We start from the raw sequence: 19834 nt of genomic DNA on the forward strand, positions 1-19834 counted from the left end.
ATGATAACAGAGCAAAAGACAATTGATCTGAAAGCTCTCTGTGAATTCATGCAGAGTGTCAGAAGATACTGACATTAACAGGCACTAAGAAAAAGACAAGACTTTTTTTTCCCATGTTTTCTCTCATATAAGTTAAAGCATCTTCACCTCTGAATTTCCACTAAGTTGTAAAAGTTTCCTCAATGTAACTGGGAGAAGCTGCCCTGGGAAGTGGGGGTTGTTTCCATGTGTTGTGTCTAAATTTATGTCTTATGCTTGGGAATCTACCAGAGGCTTCTGTTTTCAGCTTTGAAGCTTAGTGTTGTTTGGGAGATTTTAGCAACAATACAACACTTTGGGGAAGATTCATAGTTTGAAATTGGAGTTCATGCATGGGATTCTGGTGCAGCAAATGTAAATGTGGATTTCATTTAGGCTCATATAGGATTTAAGTGTAGTAATATTTTGTGTAAGTTTTTGGGAGGTGTCTGCAGTCAGCTTGCCCCACCAGATCATAAATTATATGTTTTGTTTCTATTCCAAATGGGCTCCTAGGGGGGCCTATTTGTTACATGCAGTACATACACTTCTGATGAAACTTTTGTGTTGAGAAGAGCCAAATCCTTTCCTCCTTGGAGATAAACCATCATTTTAAATTCTCTTGATGGTAACTTTTCATTGTGAGCAAACTGGCAAAATCTAAAAAAACGTTGTTTAGGTAGTTCGCTTTTTTATTTTCCCTTTATTGGGAAAGCAATTTTAAAACACATGTCTTTGCTGTTAAATATTTTAGGAACTCTCATGCACTGTAACCCTTTTAGCAAACTTTTGCCAAGTTTCTCCCTGTGGTGGTGCAAATTCAGAGCAACCCAGTCTGTAATGATCCTGAAACAACTCTTGCCCTGTTTCAGGGTGATGGGGCTGGATGTGTTGGAGGCAGCAGAATCTTGCATGCCAAAGGGTGCTTTGTTCCTCCTGCAAACACTGTCAGACTGCTCTTCCAGCCCTCGCACGGGAGAGGCAGCACAGAGGGTTTGGGATCTGTTATCATCAGTAGGAAAATGAAGTATTGGATACACTTGTGTCGCATCATGTAATATCCCAAAGGCTACAGGTTTGGGGATTGCACCTTCTGCTCCCTAGCAGTGTTTTATGTGTTTTGGGGCATTTTTGAGAGAGGCTTTGACAATCAGGGTGGTTCAGGCAAGAAATAAAAACTAAGTGCGGGGATGAGCAGGGGCTGTGCTGTGCAGGCCCAAGACTTCGGCTCCATGAACATTGTGGGTCCCTCCAACTGAGGATATTCTATGATTCTCTAGGATTTAACCCCTCCAGACAGTGGACTGGCTGCGCCTGGGAAACGGTAGCAAAACAAAACAATAAAAGGTCTGAAAAGGGCTCATAAGGCTGGGAAGTGCTGGGAACGGGGCCGGTGGGATGCATGAATCCCTGGAATGGACTGGTGGGATGCACGGATGGATGCAGGGATCCCGGGGAGGGTCCCGTGGGATGCAGGGATCCCGGGAAGGGCCCGGTGGGATGCAGGGATGGATGCAGGGATCCCGGGAAGAGCCCGGTGGGATGCAGGGATGGATGCAGGGATCCCGGGAAGGGCCCGGTGGGATGTAGGGATGGATGCAGGGATCCCGGGAAGGGCCCGGTGGGATGCAGGGATGGATGCAGGGATCCCGGGAAGGGCCCGGTGGGATGCAGGGATGGATGCAGGGATCCCGGGAAGGGCCCGGTGGGATGCAGAGATGGATGCAGGGATCCCGGGAAGGGCCCGGTGGGATGCAGAGATGGATGCAGGGATCCCGGGAAGGGTCCGGTGGGTTGCAGGGATGGCTGCAGGGATCCCGGGAAGGGCCCGGTGGGATGCAGGGATGGCTGCAGGGATCCCGGGAAGGGCCCGGTGGGATGCAGGGATGGATGCAGGGATCCCGGGAAGGGTCCGGTGGGTTGCAGGGATGGATGCAGGGATCGCCGCACGGATCCCGGAGCGCACCGCCCGCCCAGCCCGGCCTCTGCTGCCCCCTGCCGGCGCCTCCTCCCGCAGCGGTCCCTCCAGCTGCCGGGTTTGTGTCCTCCGAACCTGCGGCCCCTCACAAAAGCTACACAGACATAAATGTAACAAGTGTGATAAAACGAGTCCGTTCTCAAGTTCCTTTTCGTGGGTTCCTCGATAAGACAGCTCCTGCCACTCAGCCAGCGATGGCTGCCCAACACAACCCGCGCTGCCTCTGGCCAGGACAGACAGAGGTGCTTTTTCCATGCAACAAACCCTCCATCATTTCACCTGGCACGGAGCTGTAAGGCCCCTCATCCTTCCCTTTAGCACTCTGCTAGCCCAGGCAAAGTTCACACCATGCTGCATCCCTGGCTTTAGGTTTACTCTTGAATATTTGGGAAACTCCTTGGTACAAGGAAGCAGGGTTTCCTCAGCCAGGATGTCCTGGTGATCTATTCCCCGAGTGCCTTTGGCACATCACTGAACAGCCTCACACAGCCATGCCAGGCCAGCTCCTGCTGGATACATTCCTGCTGCCAGCAGGCAGGTGAATCACACAAGGCCAGGGTGGACACAAGCCAAAGGCAAACCTGGCTTTGCCTCCTGGCTGCTGTGGCAGTGCCAAGCACACAGGAACAGCCTTTCTGTTCTACCTGTACAGAGTGCCCAACAACCCACAGCCCTGGGCTACAAGTGGATGGAATTCTGCAACAGTGCTAAGAACCTTTATTAAAACAGACTTGGGAAATGAAGGCTGAGCTAACCCAAGAACACGTCTGACAATCGAGGTGGAGCACTCCTGTTGCTAACTTGCTTTCCCCAGGGTCTGTTGCATACAGATCTATAAAATGGTTCATACACTGGATGTGTCTCTAATGCAGCTAGTTGAGAAAGAAAAAAACCACACAGGTTCCCAGAGCAGAACTAACAGTACTTGCCTGCATTTCTGATTTTTTTTCCTTAGTTTTTTAAACTTATATGAAAAGGAAACCCACCTGAGCCTCAAGTAAAGGAGGGAAAGCATGGTACAAGCCAGCTGTGACATCTGAGAAACTTACAAGCATCTCAAATAACTCATAATTTCTAGCTCATAAATCTTTGGGATTTTTTTTTTCCAATTTTCTTTGCTGGCAGCAGCTTTCTTCAAATTAACATGGTTTCAGAGATATCCCATCATTTGACAGTGTGCCACGGTGACATTCTTTCTCCTCCTTCTTCCATCCCTTCATGAAGCTTGCTAAATCTGTCTTAACAAATCCTGCCCAAGTTACCAATTCTGTCCAATGTTCTACTCTCCCTCTGCTGCTTTCATTTGGACAGGACAGAAAAACAAGTCCTGGCATTGAAAATGTCAGTTTATCACTTCAGCAACTCTCTTCCTGCTTGTATTTTTGCATCCACATGACAAGGGCACTGAGATGGACCGTTTAGGCATATAATAATCTTTCAGCTTAGATGGGGTCAAGGCAAATCAAAAATTCAGGAAACAGCTTTTTAAAATAGTGTGGTTGTTGAGATTCTAAATTATGTACTAGGTTTTCATACATGTATATTTAGAGTCAATGCAGGTAACCAGCATGACAGAAGAGTTTTCTAGAGAGGAATGTAACAGCCACCATCATGTGTGCCTTGCAAACATGACACATGGAAAACTTCTGGAACAGAAGATTAAAGGACATGCAGATATTAATTTCCAGCATATGCAGGGCAGATTCAAAGCTGGAACCTGAGTATCAGTATTAAAGCAGGCTAAATACTGCCAGGTATATGAATTCCATTTGGTTTTGTTTCTTTTTTGGTAAAAATCTAATGTTCAAGAGATTAGATGTATAGATATTGAAAAAAATAGGAGTAAATATTTTGGGTGTCCCACTGAAGCTGTGCTTTGCAATGAATTGATGTTACTTTTTTCTTTGATTGGCCTGGTGACATCACTTTCTTGCTGCCACATTGCACTAGGGCAACTTGATTTTCTAGGGCAGTAATTCCTTTTCAAGATTGCATCACTGCAATTTGAACTAGAATATATTCCTTTGACATGCATTTGTATTGCTTCTCTTGTGTACAGCTTACTTCTCTGTAAATATTCCTTACCAGAGGGATGGACTTAGGTGTTGGCACATTTCTGGTCAGAGCAGTGCAAGTTCTGAGGTAAGATACTTGACTGATCCAAGTAATTTCCAAAGAATTTTGTAAAACTGGAAAATTTTGACATTTTCACTCTTACAGAGACTGTTTTTACCTGGTGAATATTGTCCTCCTCTGCACCAAAATACACTCCAGATAGTTCATGGAGGCCATTTCAAGAAAAAAAAAAAAAAAAAACAACACAAAAACAACAACAACAACAAAACAATTAATATACTTTAAAATTGTCCTTGAGTCCTTGTCCCTTATGATCTTCATAATTCATACATTCATGACAGTGACTCCTCCTTGATTTGGCAATAATTTTGTGTAGCTGTTTACAAAATATTTTACCATTCCCTGTTGATAGGAGGGGAAAATCCCTGTACACTTAATACTTTTTGATGGTGTAGTTCTCCTATTAAATGCCTGTTGTTTGCTCAGCCACCCCTCAACCTGCCAAATTTGTAGTGCATGAGAAGCACTGCATGTCTGTACAGGCTCCATCAGACAAACCTGAGCTTCCCTGTATTCTGAGCTGACCAGCTGTGAACTAGAAGACTTTTGACAGCTTATTAGTACAGGGCTGCACTGTGCTACTGAAGTTGTGTGACTTTTTATGCAGCTGGCTTGCCTTTAGCAAACTTGGAATGTGAGCAAAACAAGCTCAGATACGTCTGTTAAGCCCAATCCACACAGATCCACAGCCACTGAGAGTGGGAATTAGAGCATCTAGGTTATAAATGTCTCAAGTCTCAATCATGGAAATCCCCCTCAGCTGTCACCTAGTGAGACAGCAACTCTAATCTGTGTAACATTATTTCCCTTGAACCACATATGCTTATGGTACAGTCTGAGTGAGATCCAAAATGTTTTCCTTCATCCAAACCACTGAAAGGCTTCACTTAATGAGTGTTTTTAGAACATGACCTACTACTGCCTTTTGTTCCTTCCTCCCTGCATTACAAAAGCTTAGAGCATGTTCCGTTCTCTTTTGGGGAAGGTTGAAACTTTTCCTACTTCCCAACAGATTGCTCAGACATCAGGATGATCCAGGTGTATGGACAGATTCTGCTTGGCCTACTAATAACTAAAGTATCTCTGATTCTTTAACATCATGATTATTGCTCTACTGCTTCAGTTTTTCATCACGAAACAAGAAGGGCTCCACCATCTGTTTCAGAAATTATGATGTATTTTGATAGTAGTCAATTGACAGATAAAATCCAGAAGCAGATTATAAACGGTATTGGGATTAGATTCCTGGTTCTTCAAGAACAAAGCTTTTAAACTGAAGTTTAAAACATGCCATTTCAAAATGTGACCATTGATGTGGTACAACAAACACGGCAGAGTAAGGCTTGGATCACTGCAGTTCTCTGCTTTGCTTTGAAGAAAAAATTAAAGCTAGTATAGTGTCATTTTTGGGTTTTAATTCTACAGAAGTAATTTATTTTATGTTAAACTAGCAAATTCTAGTCTAGTCACAGTGAGTTCTAAAATGGCAGCCCCTGTGAAAAACTAAGAGCCTACTTAGTTCAGATTTTGGTCCCATCTAGAACAGGGTATGGAAGCTGGGACTCATGAAAAGATGCACTGCCCTCAGTCTGATGTCATGTAAGAAAAGGAGCCCTTATTGTAAGGCTCATTCCCTACTAAAAATAGGAAAATCTGTGAAAACACCTTTAATTGGCAAAGTTTTGCAAACACCTTAGTTCTCAAGTACAGTGTAAAAGCTTCATCCTTTGTGAAACAAAGTATATTTATCACAAATTACAAAGTTTGTGGATTAACATTGATTGCCTGTCTGCAAACATCTGCAACTGTTTTCCCCTGAAGCATATGCAAAACACGTATTTTTGTATAAAAGTTCACAGAAGCTGTAGAAAACTATTGCCAGCTTCATCTCTCTTACTGTCGATTTCAACAAAAAATGAAGATACTTGGACTTTCTTAAGTAGTACTGTCAGTCTTCATATGCCATCTACTGCTTGGCCTCTGCTTCCATCTGAGTTTCTTGGGATTCCTCAGCTTCTGAAAGTTTTTCATCATCTAAAATTCAATATTACTGTTAGTCAAACGTGCTTGGTCATATATACAGACTATATTGAAGAAATTTGTCCCACTTAGGTATTTTATTTTGATTGCCTCAAATATATATTTGAGTATCTCATTCTATAAAATGCTATGTTCAAACAAATAAAAACCCTTCAAAGTTTTTAAGAATGTTATTTCTAACAGCTGTTACTGCAAATATGGGTAAATTCTATAGTATCAACTGAAGCAAATGGTACCAGATTGCTTCTAATCCCTTCTTTCTCTTTGCCTACTAATGGTTTATTTATTTTATACTGAAGGTGTGCTTTGCACTGAACTGCTACCTCCTTCACAAAATCCTGAAAGGTAATCTCTATGTTCATATGAAAATGCATTTTCAAGACTAATACTTAAGCAAGTGTTAGTAACACATAATAACAATAACCTTCTGCTAAAGTGCACCTAGGATTAACAGTTCATTCCACTTAAGGAGATCTAGACGGCCTTAGAGAATGAAAGTCTGTTCTTACAGCCATCTCTGCATTTAATCAGGTCATGCTCAGAGGCTGTACCAATTGTTCTGTCTTTGAAAGACATGGCAAATACACAGCAAATAATATTTAAAACAATATTACCCATATTAGAGCACGGAAAGTTAGTGCTGATTTGAAAATATTAAGTATTTGTATCACAAGAGATGAGTACGACTAATTCCTGAATTTAGCTCTTGTGTCTGACACCAGTTTTAGTCTCTGCTCTATCAGAGATTCACAGTCTGAGTAGGTTGTCATTTACCTTCCTTGTATTTCAATTTCTTTTTAGTAAAGGCTCAAATGATACCATGATAGCACTGACATGTTCAAAATTACTGAAATAGGAATTATAAAATTAAATTCAGAAATAAGCAGAAGAATATTTTTCTTTAAGAAATATTTTCTGCTAAAAGAAGAACCCAAAAAAACTTTAAATTGCTATTCTCCAACCTCACATTTGAAAGAATTATGCTGCCTACAAATTAACCTGAAGCTAGTCAGGAAACAGCACAGTGGGTAGCTTGTAGAAGAAAACCAGAGCAATCTCAGGCTCTGGACTACTACTAGGGAAAAAATTCTGCCAATGCAAGAGGTCACCAACCTCAATTGCACAGAGCTATCCCCCCTGCTGGAAGCTGTCATTCTTTTTGATCTGCTAAAACCTAACCCAGTTATACCTATTACCAAAGAGCAGCACTTACTCTCCAGGGTTTGCTGAAGTTCATGGATGGTGCTCAGGAGAACATGGAACTGCTTCCTTCTCAGCTCCAACTGGAATGATATAATACATGTTGTAGGAAACAGAGAGCAAATACAGCCAAACAACACACAGCAGACTCTACAAAAATTATTATATAACCATCTCTAAGAAAAACCTACCTTATCTTCAACATTTTCTTTAATGTGAGAAAGATTTTGCAGTTCCTTTCCCAAAGCTTCTAGCTGCCTGAAAAGAGATTGTCAGAGTGTTCTTAAAAAATTCTGTAAATTTCTTACAAAACAGATTTGCTCTAAGTAGAGGAGAAAGAACTATAAAATAAATTGTTTATGTAAACAAAACAAGTGAAATTATTTAGATGCAGGAACACTTCATGTAATTGTTACACTATTATGTTCTAGACTTGTAATTTCAGGACCTTTACAAAAAATTAGGCCTCCAAGCTGGAATACAGTTGTACCCTGGGCATTTGTAACAATTCAGTCCTGACACAACATGTGATTTACTTGACCCTACAAGTTAAAGAAGCAGATTCATAGTCTTAGAATATCCTGAGCCAGAACAGACCCACAAGGAACATCAACTCCAATTCCTGGCCCTGCACAGGATACCCCAAGAGTCACGTCCTGTGCCTGAGAGCATTGTCCAAATGCTCCTTGAACTCTGTCAGGATTGGTGCTGTGACCACTTCCCTGGGGAGTCTGTTCAGTGCCTGCCCACCCTCTGGGGAAAGGACTTTCTGCTCTCACTTCAACTCACCATGGACCCCCACAATCCTTTTTGAGGCTAAGAATAGCAGGTACCACAATACACCTTTCAAATGAGGATGGAGTACCAACTCTTACAGCCAAACCTCATTTGGTCCTTCCACTTCTAATGCCTATCATAGTTTATGCACCATGCAATGAGAGCAAACTGCTCCTTTAAAGGTGGATTGAGGCTGATCATCCCTGATTAATTAGCAGAGAGAGTCATAGAGTGGTTAGCAAGGAAATCAACCTTTCTTTCCTGAAGCCATTGACAGTTGCTGCAACTAGTCTGGCTAGGGAACAACACAAGGCCCTCCAGTTCTAAGTACCTCACTGTGGATGGAAAAAGGCCTCTTTTACTGCTACCTGAGGGTGTCTTTTTTTGAGCCAGCTTGCTTGGTACCTCAATGGGAATCTCTGAGAGAGTTGTGTGTGACATTACCCCTTTCTTTGATGGAAGCAGGCTAACAGCTTATAGGCTCACACACTGATTTTGGAACCAGTTGACTTCTAGTTTCTGAAAAACTTCCATTTGGCCAAATCTTGCTGTTTGCACTGTGCTGTCAGGTGTAAGCAGACTGAGACAGGACAGACTTTTTTTCTAGAAACATCCAAGCCACATCTGGAATTTTACTCCTTTTATTTTAAATTCCAGAGAATCTTTGCTTAGCCTTCTTACTTTCATATCTACTTTTCTAAGACTCATTTTTTGGTCCTCTGAACAGTTCTTCTGATACTACATCTAATTACACTGTGGGCACTGTTGTTTAGTACTTCAGCTCCTATCACTTCCTTAATTGGCTCCTGTGCACTACTTGTGACTAAGCTGTTAACAGCTCCTTTTGTGCTCTATGACTCGTTGTTCCAAGAAACAGACTCTTCAAAGCATAAAGAAAGTATTTTTCTAAACTTTGTCCTTTTGTGCCACGTAACCTGCAAAAGCTATAAATGTAACTCTTGCAATAAGCCCTTTCTGTTTCTTCTCACAAGAAGTTTTCTCAAGTGTTTTTAGTGATTAAGAGTTCCATGAAAAGTGTGACATTGTTAGTGAGGCATCCTCTATTCTGAATCAAAGGTGGCCTTTGGATCATTGTATCATTTTCTGTATACTTTCCTACAGATTGCTTTCTTACCAGTTATAATTTACCACTCTTTCTAGCTTTGCTTAAGAAACTTAGGCTTGGATGTGTTAAGCAAAATTAGAATAATCATTCCAAACCCAAACAACCCAGCATCCTCTAAGATGACAATGAAACAGTATCATCTATCACAGAATTATAGAACAGTTTGGGTTGGAAGGGACCGTAAAAATCATCTCGTTCCAATCCCCTGCCATGAGGAGGGACATCTTTCTCTAGATCAGACTGCTCAGAGACCCACCCAAACTGGCCTTGAACACTTCCAGAGGTGGGACAGTCACAACTTCTCTCATCTAGTTGTTTCTATTCTTAATTGACTGCATTTCTTTATTAAAGCCTCACTTAATAAATATCACATGCTGACTAATGAAGTAAGAAGTAGTCAAGCCTCATGAGCCTTGCCTGTAATAATCAAAGTTCGGGTAATGAAATCAAGGCACAGAAAAACAACATACAAGAAAGAAATGTGTAAAACATTGTCAGTGGTTTAGAGCTATTAAAAATGCTATTATTAGAGTAATACAATAACCAAAACACTTCCATTTGCTATGAAAGGCTTTGGAATATGAAAAGACAGCCTCCCTTAGCAATTTTACTGAAAGTGGGAACAGGATAAGTGCACAGCTGCACTTAAATGGGAACAGTAATCCCACACTGCATCTTTAATCAGTTTAAGAACAACAAACTCATAGATGCAATAAATCCTGGAATGTTTCTATGGCTCAATAAAGTTAACCTCCCCACAACTGCCCCAAAAGCACAGATAGTGATGCAAACCCAGAATGTGACAAGCAGCAGTGTGAGTTACATGCCAGACAAGTTGGACAACAGGTAGGTCTGACCTGCGTGCCAGGGCAGGTTATTTGTGCTGCACAGCACAGCCATTTATAACCAGGCATGCAGGAACAGCGACCAGAAGGAAAACAGAAAACCCTAGCAGGAGCTTTCTTCTGCCTTCTCTCCTTCCACCTTACTTGCTTGTTTGTTAAGCATTTTGAGTGACTACTGAATCTGGCTGGTGCAAGGCAAAGGACTTCCCACCATCTCCCTTTTCTGAGCAACCCATAGGTAAACTGACATCAGATGTGCATTTACATCTCAGTTCATTTATTCACCTTAACAGTGCAAAAAATTTCAACTACAGAACAATTAGCAACACTTCTGACCCATAGAGATTGGAGATAAATGAAAGCTCATAAGGCCACAGAAACACAAAGTTTTTGTTGTGTCAAAGGAATTATACAAATGTGAGGAAAAGTCAAACTGAAATCAAGGAAATGTCTAGCCTGGTGACTTCTAGTTTACTGCTCTATTATAATTTAATGTAGTTTTATACTTACTTCAGTGTTTCATGTCTGTCTGGGTGATGCTGTATGACTTTGGCCAATGCATCATATTCTGAAAGACATTTAAATAGTTAATCTAAATACTTCTGAAAATACAGATTCAAGAACCCAAACTCAGGTACCACAGAATGGCAAATTCTTTTTCCTTGAAAAACTGTTTTAATGTTTCTCAAAACACCTTAAGATAGCTCTGCATTGCTGCACACTTAGTCTTTTGTGTCTGATTCATAAACATTGGGTTTAGATACAATCAAATGTATACATACAGAGAATGGTGTTAATGTTACACATGAACATTAAAGAATTTTAGAAAAAAAAGTATAAAATGATGAATGGATTTTTTTAATTTTTAGGGTTTTTTTAAAAAAACCAATTACACATTAAGAACAATGTTATGGTTATACAGACAACTAACCCAGCCACTTCCTGATAGTAGGACCATACATATGCCAACTACCTCATTCACCTGGAAAAATTTGTGCTGCAGACTGGATAGAACATTTTAAAAAGCAAACACTTCAGACCTATGTTTGTGAAGATGTAAGAGCTCCATATTCCTACTGGTTACGGTTATTTTAATTTCCAGTTGAGTTCAAAATTATCCACAGCATTAATCAAACAGTTGTATTTAAAACCTTTCATGTTATATTTCTAAAATTTCTTTTTGGCATTTCATTTATCGTGAAAAAACAATTTTTTTGCTTCTTCTCAATTGCTCATCTTTTAGACTGTTTTATGTTTCAATGAATTATGAGTATACAATTTTAAAAGTAGGGAAGAAGTAAACCTCTTAAAACAGGTGTTCAGAAAAGACACTGTTTTAAGTTTTCCTGATGTTGCACGTCATTGAGATTTGGTTCAATCCTGCCTGTGTCATCCACCCAAAACTTTCTGTAGTGAGTAGAACCCACCAGGCTGATATAGTAATCATGAGGCCTTGCACTTTCAAAAATTTAGATTCTATTTTCAATACAATGTATTCTAAAAGATAACAAAACAATGACGCCCACCACTGTAAATACAGATATGGCACCTTACCCTGGCGATTTTTTCGAATCCTTTTTGCTTGCAGGATTTGCTTTTTGCATTCAGATATTTTCTCATGGGCTGCAGCTATACTATTTTCTGAAAAAAAAAAAAAAAGGAAAAAAAAAAAAGAACGGTATAGAGTTACATTGAATTCAAAGAATACATGTAAATAAGCTATTCTGCTAAACTATAAAAGAGCTGTTTGTGAACATGGTGGCTTGTTAGCTCCATCAATTTAAAAACTATATACACTTCAATAGGTTAAAAAAGCTCTTGTTTACGTATTCTATATAATTACAAGAGGCTTATAGCACATATATGAGTGCTATCCAGTTGGGAAAAAACCAAACCCAAAAAAACCTCCAAACCACTCATCAGATGTATATATTACGTTCACCAGAACTGGCCTAAGTTTATTTGTAAGAGAAACTATCAAACAGAAACTAGTAATATTTTCTCATGTTTACCTATATCCTTATAGATTTTTTCATAATTTTCCATCTCTCTCAGGTTCATGTCATACACCAGAAGAGTTTTCCCCATTGAAAATTCACACTGTGATAAAGTACTCAGCATTCGTTGGTACTGGCTGTATCTGAAAACAGACAAGATTTTTTACTCCCAAGCAGCATAAAAACGGTTCTTAACTTTACAGAGCAAGAAAACAAAACTTCATGTAGCATAAGGGACAGCTAAATAACAATTATTCAATAAAGAAAAGACTCCAAAGATTCAGTGTATAATTTTTTTGGAAGTGCAGTTAGAAACACTGCACACATTAATTCCACCATCATGTCCTTATCAGTATAAAGTGGGTGTTAAAGCAGTGAGTAGTTTGACCCGGGGCTTATAAATTTCCCAGCTCGGGTTGGCTCTGTGGCCACCGAAGCAGTATTTTAATAGTGCAGTGCTTCTCTGTGTACACACTCATAATATCGCGTCCTCTGGGAATTTACAGCATCACCAACAGAGACCCAAAGAAGGCTGTCACTGGTACCTTACTAATTCATTCTTTAAAAACAAAACAAAACCAAAAAAAAAAAAAAAAAAAAAAAAAAAAAAAAAAAAAAAAAAAAAAAAAACAACCAAAACCCACAACAACGACAGCAGCAGAATACCAGCAGCATTTCCCTTCCCTAACAGAACAAACGCAGAACTGCCAACTAAAATATCCGAGTCATGATCCTGTTATTGGAGCGGGAACTCGCGGCTGGATCCCGCAGCAGGCACAGGGATCCTGCGGGCACTGGATTTCAGTGATTCCTGACCCGTCCGCAGCCCTCCTCTGCCAGCACAGTCCTCGGCTTGTCCTGGAAACACCACAGAGCCAGAGAAAAGCAGCTGTGCGCGTTTTAACACGGATCTCTTCCAAATGGACCGAGCCCCGCTTTCCACTGAGAATCAAGCTAAGCAGTTCCAAGACTCAAAAAAAAAAAAAAAAAAAAAAAAAAAAAAAAAAAAAAAGGCAAAAAACAAGAAATACCCTTCCTCCTGAGATCCGGAATTACACCACTTAATGAAACTCTTCACCAGCAAATTGATCCGCCTGTCATCGCCAGCTCCATCGCCATCGATCAGCAGTCGCTTGCGGATAACTTCATCTGAGGGGGGAAAACCCCGGTCAGGCCCTCAGCCATGGCAGCCGCCTCCCGGCCCCGGCCGCGGGGCTCTCCCGGCGCTCCAGGCAGACATTCCCGGAGCCGGAGGACCCGCTGAGCCGCGGGGCCCGGGGGCGCAGGGAGGGCCGCGATGGAGGCCCGGCCGCGGGGTGAGCGGCCCCGGGGAGGGCGCGGGGGCCGCGGGCAGGCGCTGCCCGGACCGCAGGGCGGGGAGAGCCCCGGCGGGGGTCGCGGCGCGGGGCGGGGGGAACGAGGAGAGGACGGCGAGAGGGAGGGAGGGAGGTCTCACCGTCGGTCACGGCCCCCATGGCGGCGAGTGCCGGAGCCGGCGGGGCGGCGGCAGCAGCGAGTGAGGTCAGCTTCCCACAATGCAGCCGGCGAGAGCGGCGGCCATGGAGGGGGAGGCGGCGGCTGCTGGGGCCTGAGCCGGCGGGCGGCGGACGCGCGGCCCGGGGAGGGCGGGCGGACGGGCGAGCCCCGCGCCCCGCGTGGAACCGGCCCCCTGGCGAGGGGCGGCCCCGCCAGGTGAGCGCCCGACGGGGGAGGGAAGCGGCGGTCCCGCAGCCAGGCTCCACCTCCCCGCCCCCGCCGCCCGCAGCGGCCCCGCCGCCCCCCGCCCGGCCGCCCCGCCATGCCCCCGGCACATGGTGCCGCGCCATCGAGGCCGCCGGCACCGGGCCGTGCTCCCCGGGCTGCCCTCAGCCACCCGCGCCCTCGGGGGTCCCCACTGCCCGCACGGGGCTCCCGCACGGCCTCGTCTCACCTACAGTGGCGGTGGTGATGGCAATAAGGGGGCAGGCGGACGGTGCCGCCGTGGTGGCGATGAGCGGGGAGCAGGTGGATGGTCCGGTCACGGTGCTCGGTGCCGTGGATGAGGGTGGTGGGATGCCCTGTGGCGGCTGTCCGGCCCCTGTGGCCGGAGGGAGAGGGAGCGCTGGCTCCTCGGTGCCTTTCCCCGGTGAGGATGGGGAGGATGAGCCCATGGCACAGGTGTCAGGGGCTGGGCTGGCCCGCCCTGGCCGCCCCTGGGCTCCATCCTCACTCCGTGCTGGGAGGACAAGCAACAGGGCCTGGGCTGTGCAAAAAAAATCATAATTCTGATGCTTCCTGGCGAGTCTGACTATGATCAGCAGATAGGAACAATAGTTGTTTTTTCCTGTCCCGGCAAACTTAGCTGGTGTGGGAAAAAGTGGTTAGAGGTATCTGAAGTAAAGAAATATTAAGGTGTCATTTTGGTCATGGGCTTGGATGCTCGGACAGTGCTGATAACGTTACTGTAATGTATATCAATGTACCTGAGGCGTTGCCAGAGCCTCACACCTTTCTATTCCCTCTTTATTTTGGTTTGGACAGTTAAGTGGCTTGTGATCTTGTTGTGCTTAGCGCTATCCATTGACAGTTCTAGGGTGGTGGGGAAAATCGCGGTGAGAACGTGCTCTATGTGATCTGTTAGTTCCTGTGATCGAGAGGCGCTTTTTTGTTCTGGATAGAGGCATTTAACAGCTCTTTACAGATTTGTAGATTGTTTTAAGTCAGTGCTTTGTCTTCAAGAGGCGACTGATCAGGGCCTTTGGAAGGTGTTATCAGGAAAACATTACTGGGAGTTGTCCTTAAAATTCCCCAGAATTTTAAGAATAAAGCGTTTCCAGTATAGGAAATTTGAATAAGTGGCTGCTGTTCTTGAAGTTTTTGTGTACTCTTATGTGATTGGTGATGTAATTATATATGAAAGCCTAACCATCTATCCAGTTACCCAGGTCTGGGCCAAAGACTGGGCCATGCATTCAATGAACTATGTAAACGTTATTAAAAGTGCTCACTTTTATGAACTCTGATCATGTTGCCATTTAGTTGGCTTCACTTAAGACTTTGTTTTCCTTGAGGCTTTGATCACTATGGTACAGCCTAGTATTTTGCCAAAGGGTGAGAAGAAGACCTAACTGCACTTCTCTATGCAAATTTTGTACAGTTACTGCCTTTCTCTCTTTATCCACTTACTTCCTTTTGGAAGTCTTAAGCATCTTGAAACATCCAGTTTAATCAAGACTTAATATTTTTCTTACACCTCTCTCTGAGCTCTTTCCATTTTCTGAGCCCTTTTGGTTTTTCTCACCGAGAAAAGTTGGTCAGAACTGAAGACTGTTGTAGGTGAAAATCCACAATCATTTATTTAATCATCTCAGAACTTCTGTGTGATTTTCTGTCATTTAGTCCAATACAATCTTTTCTCACTTTTTGTTCATCATTCCACTCTTGGTCAGATAGTCTTATTAAGTTCTTCACAATGACTAATAGATAGTCCTTGAGTAATTAATTTAGAATACAGCAGTACATATGACTAGTTAATAGTATTTAATTACTTTTGTGCCATTCTTCATATGTGTTACTAATTATGAGCTTCTATGAATTTTTTTCTTCTGGGTCTTAGGCTCATAAGAACAATTTTGAGAACAAAGCCATTATTTTTTCTTTTTAAGACACGGCTTTCAGGCATCATCAATGTTCATTAACTTTTCTCCTTTAGAATGGAAGTAGAACTTGGTAAATACATCATCAAGAATCTCACTAAGGCTAGGTATTGATGCAAGTGCCTGTTCTCTCTCCTGCTCTATTTTGACATATTAAATATCCATGAGATGTTTTTGCTTGAGAGGGCAGTTCCTGCTTGCTGGGTTTCTTTATGTGTTTGAGAATTCACTGTGTCTTAAGATTTTTTGTTTTGCTTTGTTCCATTTCCAAGTGGAATTCCTTATCTTGTAAGTGTGAAACAACCCTTGTTTCTCTGCTCTGGAGGGTGTTGCATGGGCTGTGTACAGCCATGTCTTTGCCATTAATTTAGTGTGATGTGTGATGTAGATCTTTGGAACAGGACTGACTTACTTGTTTTTATTTGTCCTTCACCACCTTGGGTATTCTGTGCAGATTCCATCAGCTGCAGTCTTTTATGTAATCCTTCAACTGATCAGCAGAAACACTGAGTAGCACTGGACCTTCCCTGAAGCCTCAGTAGTGGAGATTCAGACAATAGGAAAAAAAAAAGTCTTACACAGGGGATAGCACCTGACTCTGTTCCAGCTCTTTTGGAATAAGTACCTGTGTGTGCTTTCAGCCAAGCTAAAATGTCATGCAGTTTTCCCTCTTTCCTTGAATTCTTTTATGTGTGCCATATGGTAAGACCCTGGAGCAGCTTATACATAATAATTTGCTGCACATCTGTCCTTGTCAAAAGTGTTAAATAATCCTCTTTAATGTTTCCAGGTGACTCTGGATGCAAGAAATGTAACCTAGGTGAGTTCAGTACTGCAAGATGTTATACGTGTTTGGAACTGGCTTTGATTTTTTATAAGTATCTTATATGGCTTTTAAGTGCACTGATTTTTATATTTTTTTAATTGAGGAAATCTGTTAATGCTGAAGTTTTCTTTCCTGAAAAACAATCTATGAGAGTAAAGGTTTCAAGTGACTTTATACCTCCTCCCTTTTTCTTTAACTGTGTGTATATACAATTTTTTTTTTTCCCAACCACACAAAAAGTTAAAGGGGAAGAAGCTTTTTATAGTATTCCAGGCTATAATGAGCTATGATTTTTAAGAGCTAAGAAAACAGCTTTAACTATTGACAAGGTGGATTTAAAATATTTTTCTTTAACCTCCCTAATAATTTATGAGATGGTTTTAGATTCCAGGTTTTCTTCATGTTGACTAATTTCTAAATCAGACTTCTGTGTAGAACTAAATTTTACAGAGATCTAAGTATAGTAGGTCAGAAACTGCAGGGTATTTTTATCCAGTCCAACCTATATTCTTGTCAGAAAGCCATACCAAATTTATTTAGCGAGACCTATTTTCTGTAAGCCTATGTTTAGCATTACTTTTTACCACCATCCTTTATTTTTCTGTTGATTATATACCAGGATTTTGTGCAAGACTGACACCAAGCTAACCTATCAGGCTGCTTTTCTCATTTTAAATTATGTTAGTGGTTTATTTTCTTTGCAGTCTTCTGTAGCCTCAGCATTTACTGAAAATTAGCATCAGTGTTCCAAGAGCTTGTCATCTCGTTCTGTAAAAATTCTAAGACACTGGCTGTGTAATTCTGCAGATATTAAAATAGTCACTCTTGGCAGATAAGCCTGGAGTTTTTCAACCCAGTGATTGAGGTATAAAAAGTAAAGTGAGTGGTTCTTAGCCTTGTAAAAAGCTTTCCTGACATGGACCCTTGTGTTTCTGCAGAGCCAGCTCGTTTTCACAGAGTTAAAGCAGAACGAGAGAAGGGAGGGTGAAAATACTTGTTGTGACTGTAGTGATAATACCAATAATTTAAAAATGCAACATTTTATTTTCTGAACAGTAATCAATTTTGCTGTCTACTGCCTGTGTTACCAAGATTGATTAAATGTACTGTTAATCCCATACTTTAAAAACCAGGGTCCTGTCAGATAATAGTGTAACTACAAGTTGTGGTCTACAGAATTGGTTTTATTTGTTATTTTTTTTTATTTTGTAACTGAAAGAAACCTGTAAAATTCCAGAAGTTTTGACAGAAGCACTGTGCAAAGTATTAGTCCTGAAATATTTTGTACATTAGAAAGACATTTTATTGCTACTACTTTTCTCCTGAAGAGAGAAAAGCTTATCTTAGCCCTAAAAAAATACTGCTACATGGTTCTTTGAAATATTTTTTTTCCTAAGTAAGGGCTTGTGTCTTAGTTGATCTCAATTACTCAGGTGGCATTCTGATATTGTCCTCTTTCAGCTGTCTTCACAGGAATTATGTAACAGCTTTCCAAATTCCATATCCGCCTCCTACTGAATATTTATGAAGCTTGAGGATCAATTATTGTACATTTTAGGATGATCTGTGACTAATCTATTAAAGCCTGTCAAACTCAGCTTGAAATTTCTTGGTACTGGAAGTTGTAGGTATTGAGTGTAGAAGGCAGAGCCTTCAGGTGCAGGGATGCAAAGGAAAGTGTGCCCTGTGTATGTGCCAAAAGGGGATCTGTTTGAGGAGTGGAATTAACAGGAGTGATACGGTGGCTCATGATACCTGTCCCCAAAGACTTGGTAGATTCCCACTTTGCAAGAAAATCTTGAGTGTCTTGAGAAACTCTGTGTCATGAAGCTGCTGCGAGACAGATTAGGTGGTTAGAATTTAAATCTAAAAAATCATTAACACTGTAGACTTCAGCTGCCTGTGCAAAGGCTCGGGGATCCCACATGATGTCTGCATTCTGTGATTTAAAGTGACTCAGGTAATTTTAGGGTGGCATTTCATGCTGTTCTGTAGGTCTGTTTCATGTGTTTTTTAAGAAAGCAGACATTTATTATTTTGGAGGGGTTTTTTGACAGGAATAGTCACTTATCTAGCATTCTCCTAATTTGTTGGCAGGATGTTTTCAGGGTGAGTTTATTTTATTTTACTAAGGAAAAAGAGCATATTTTTGGGTTTTCCTTCCTCAGTCTTTCAGTTCATGGCTGTGGTAGGGATCAGCGTGGTGCCAGGGTTTTCAGAGGAAGAGGTGGATGTTTAATGAGGTTTTACCACTGACTTAGAAGAATTTGTCTTTGCTGGCATTGCTCCAAATTGTAAGTGTTTTTATTTAACTGTTGTTTGAAACATTGGACGAACAATACGAGAGCTGCGAATGTCATATTTACTTATATCAAGTTTAAATAAATAACTGTTAGTGCTACCGAGGTAATTTTGCGCAACGATTACGAGGGAAAAGAGGCATTTCCTCCTTTGGAAAGCAGCTCTTGCCCGACTTCAGAGCGGTGTTTTCTGAACCACGTGGCCACATGCTTTGACTCAGCTAAGAAAGCTGAATCAGAGCTATTGCGCAGCTTCTGAGTCAGCTTTTCGAAGTTAAAAAAAATTTGGTTGGTTAAATTTTTTTTTTTTTTTTTTTTTTTTTTTTTAAAGCAGTCCCGAACTGTAAAAGAAGAAATTTTACAAAGCTTTGAGCTTGGCCGCATTGTGGAGAAATGTTGAAAGAAAGGTTTCTGTCTCAGGAGATGGAGAAAGAGTATCAAGTCTATTGATAAACATCTGTTTCTTGCTTTAAATTGGGTTTCTATTTTGCTTTGTATTATTTTATGGTTTTTTTTCTTGTTATAGAGAAACTCTATCAGTGGGTAATGTTCAAACACAACTACAATTTACTGTTCCCGTTAAACGTGATACACTGACACATGTTCTCATTTCTAGTTTCTAAGGTACAGGCCTGAGCAGAGAAATAGAAGTAATTGGAGGCATGAGTACATGCTTGGGTGATGTCTGCTCAGGTTTTCATTTGTAAAATGTTGAATGTAGTAGGGGTGGCACTGGTTGGGCACTGGAACAGGCTCCCCAGGGAATGGTCATGGCCCCAAAGCTGCCAGAGCTCAAGGAGTGTTTGGATAACACTCTCAGGCACAGAGGAGATTGTTGGGGTGTCCTAATCAGGCCCAGGAGTTGGGGTTCAATGATCCTGGTGGGTTTCTTCCAGCTCATAATATTCTGTGGTTCTATGATTCCATGATCCTGTGAAAACACTGAAGTTTATTTC

At 41.8% G+C, this 19834-nt stretch overlaps 2 protein-coding genes across 2 annotated transcripts in view; one reads left to right on the forward strand and one right to left on the reverse strand.

Annotated features, from left to right (window-relative positions):
* Positions 1-5287: 5287 nt before the first annotated feature.
* THOC7 (THO complex subunit 7) lies at positions 5288-13694 on the reverse strand. The gene is made up of 8 exons (XM_083869615.1): positions 13574-13694; positions 13149-13266; positions 12133-12260; positions 11675-11761; positions 10631-10688; positions 7564-7630; positions 7386-7455; positions 5288-6166 (listed from the first exon to the last, which is right to left on the reverse strand). The coding sequence occupies exons 1-8, from the start codon at positions 13590-13592 to the stop codon at positions 6099-6101; spliced, it is 615 nt and encodes a 204-aa protein (XP_083725741.1). The 5' UTR covers positions 13593-13694; the 3' UTR covers positions 5288-6098.
* Positions 13695-13751: 57 nt separating this feature from the next.
* Positions 13752-19834, forward strand: part of ATXN7 (ataxin 7) — an 84550-nt gene continuing 78467 nt past the window's right edge. The window contains exon 1 of the mRNA XM_083869613.1: positions 13752-13809. The gene's annotated coding sequence lies outside the window, so the exon portion shown is untranslated. The remainder of the gene's footprint in view (positions 13810-19834) is intronic.

The sequence above is a fragment of the Zosterops lateralis genome (genome assembly GCF_965231275.1).
Source record: "Zosterops lateralis genome assembly, chromosome: 11".
Classification (NCBI taxonomy): domain Eukaryota; kingdom Metazoa; phylum Chordata; class Aves; order Passeriformes; family Zosteropidae; genus Zosterops; species Zosterops lateralis.

Bases quoted from the DNA above. Each gene is read 5' to 3' on its own strand.
- THOC7 (XM_083869615.1), bottom strand. The intron at 7,456-7,563 runs GTAGGTTTTTCT...ATATCATTCCAG, and splicing joins AAGAAAATGTTGAAGATAAG to TTGGAGCTGAGAAGGAAGCA. The intron at 6,167-7,385 runs GTAAGTGCTGCT...ATTGAATTTTAG, and splicing joins ACTTCAGCAAACCCTGGAGA to ATGATGAAAAACTTTCAGAA.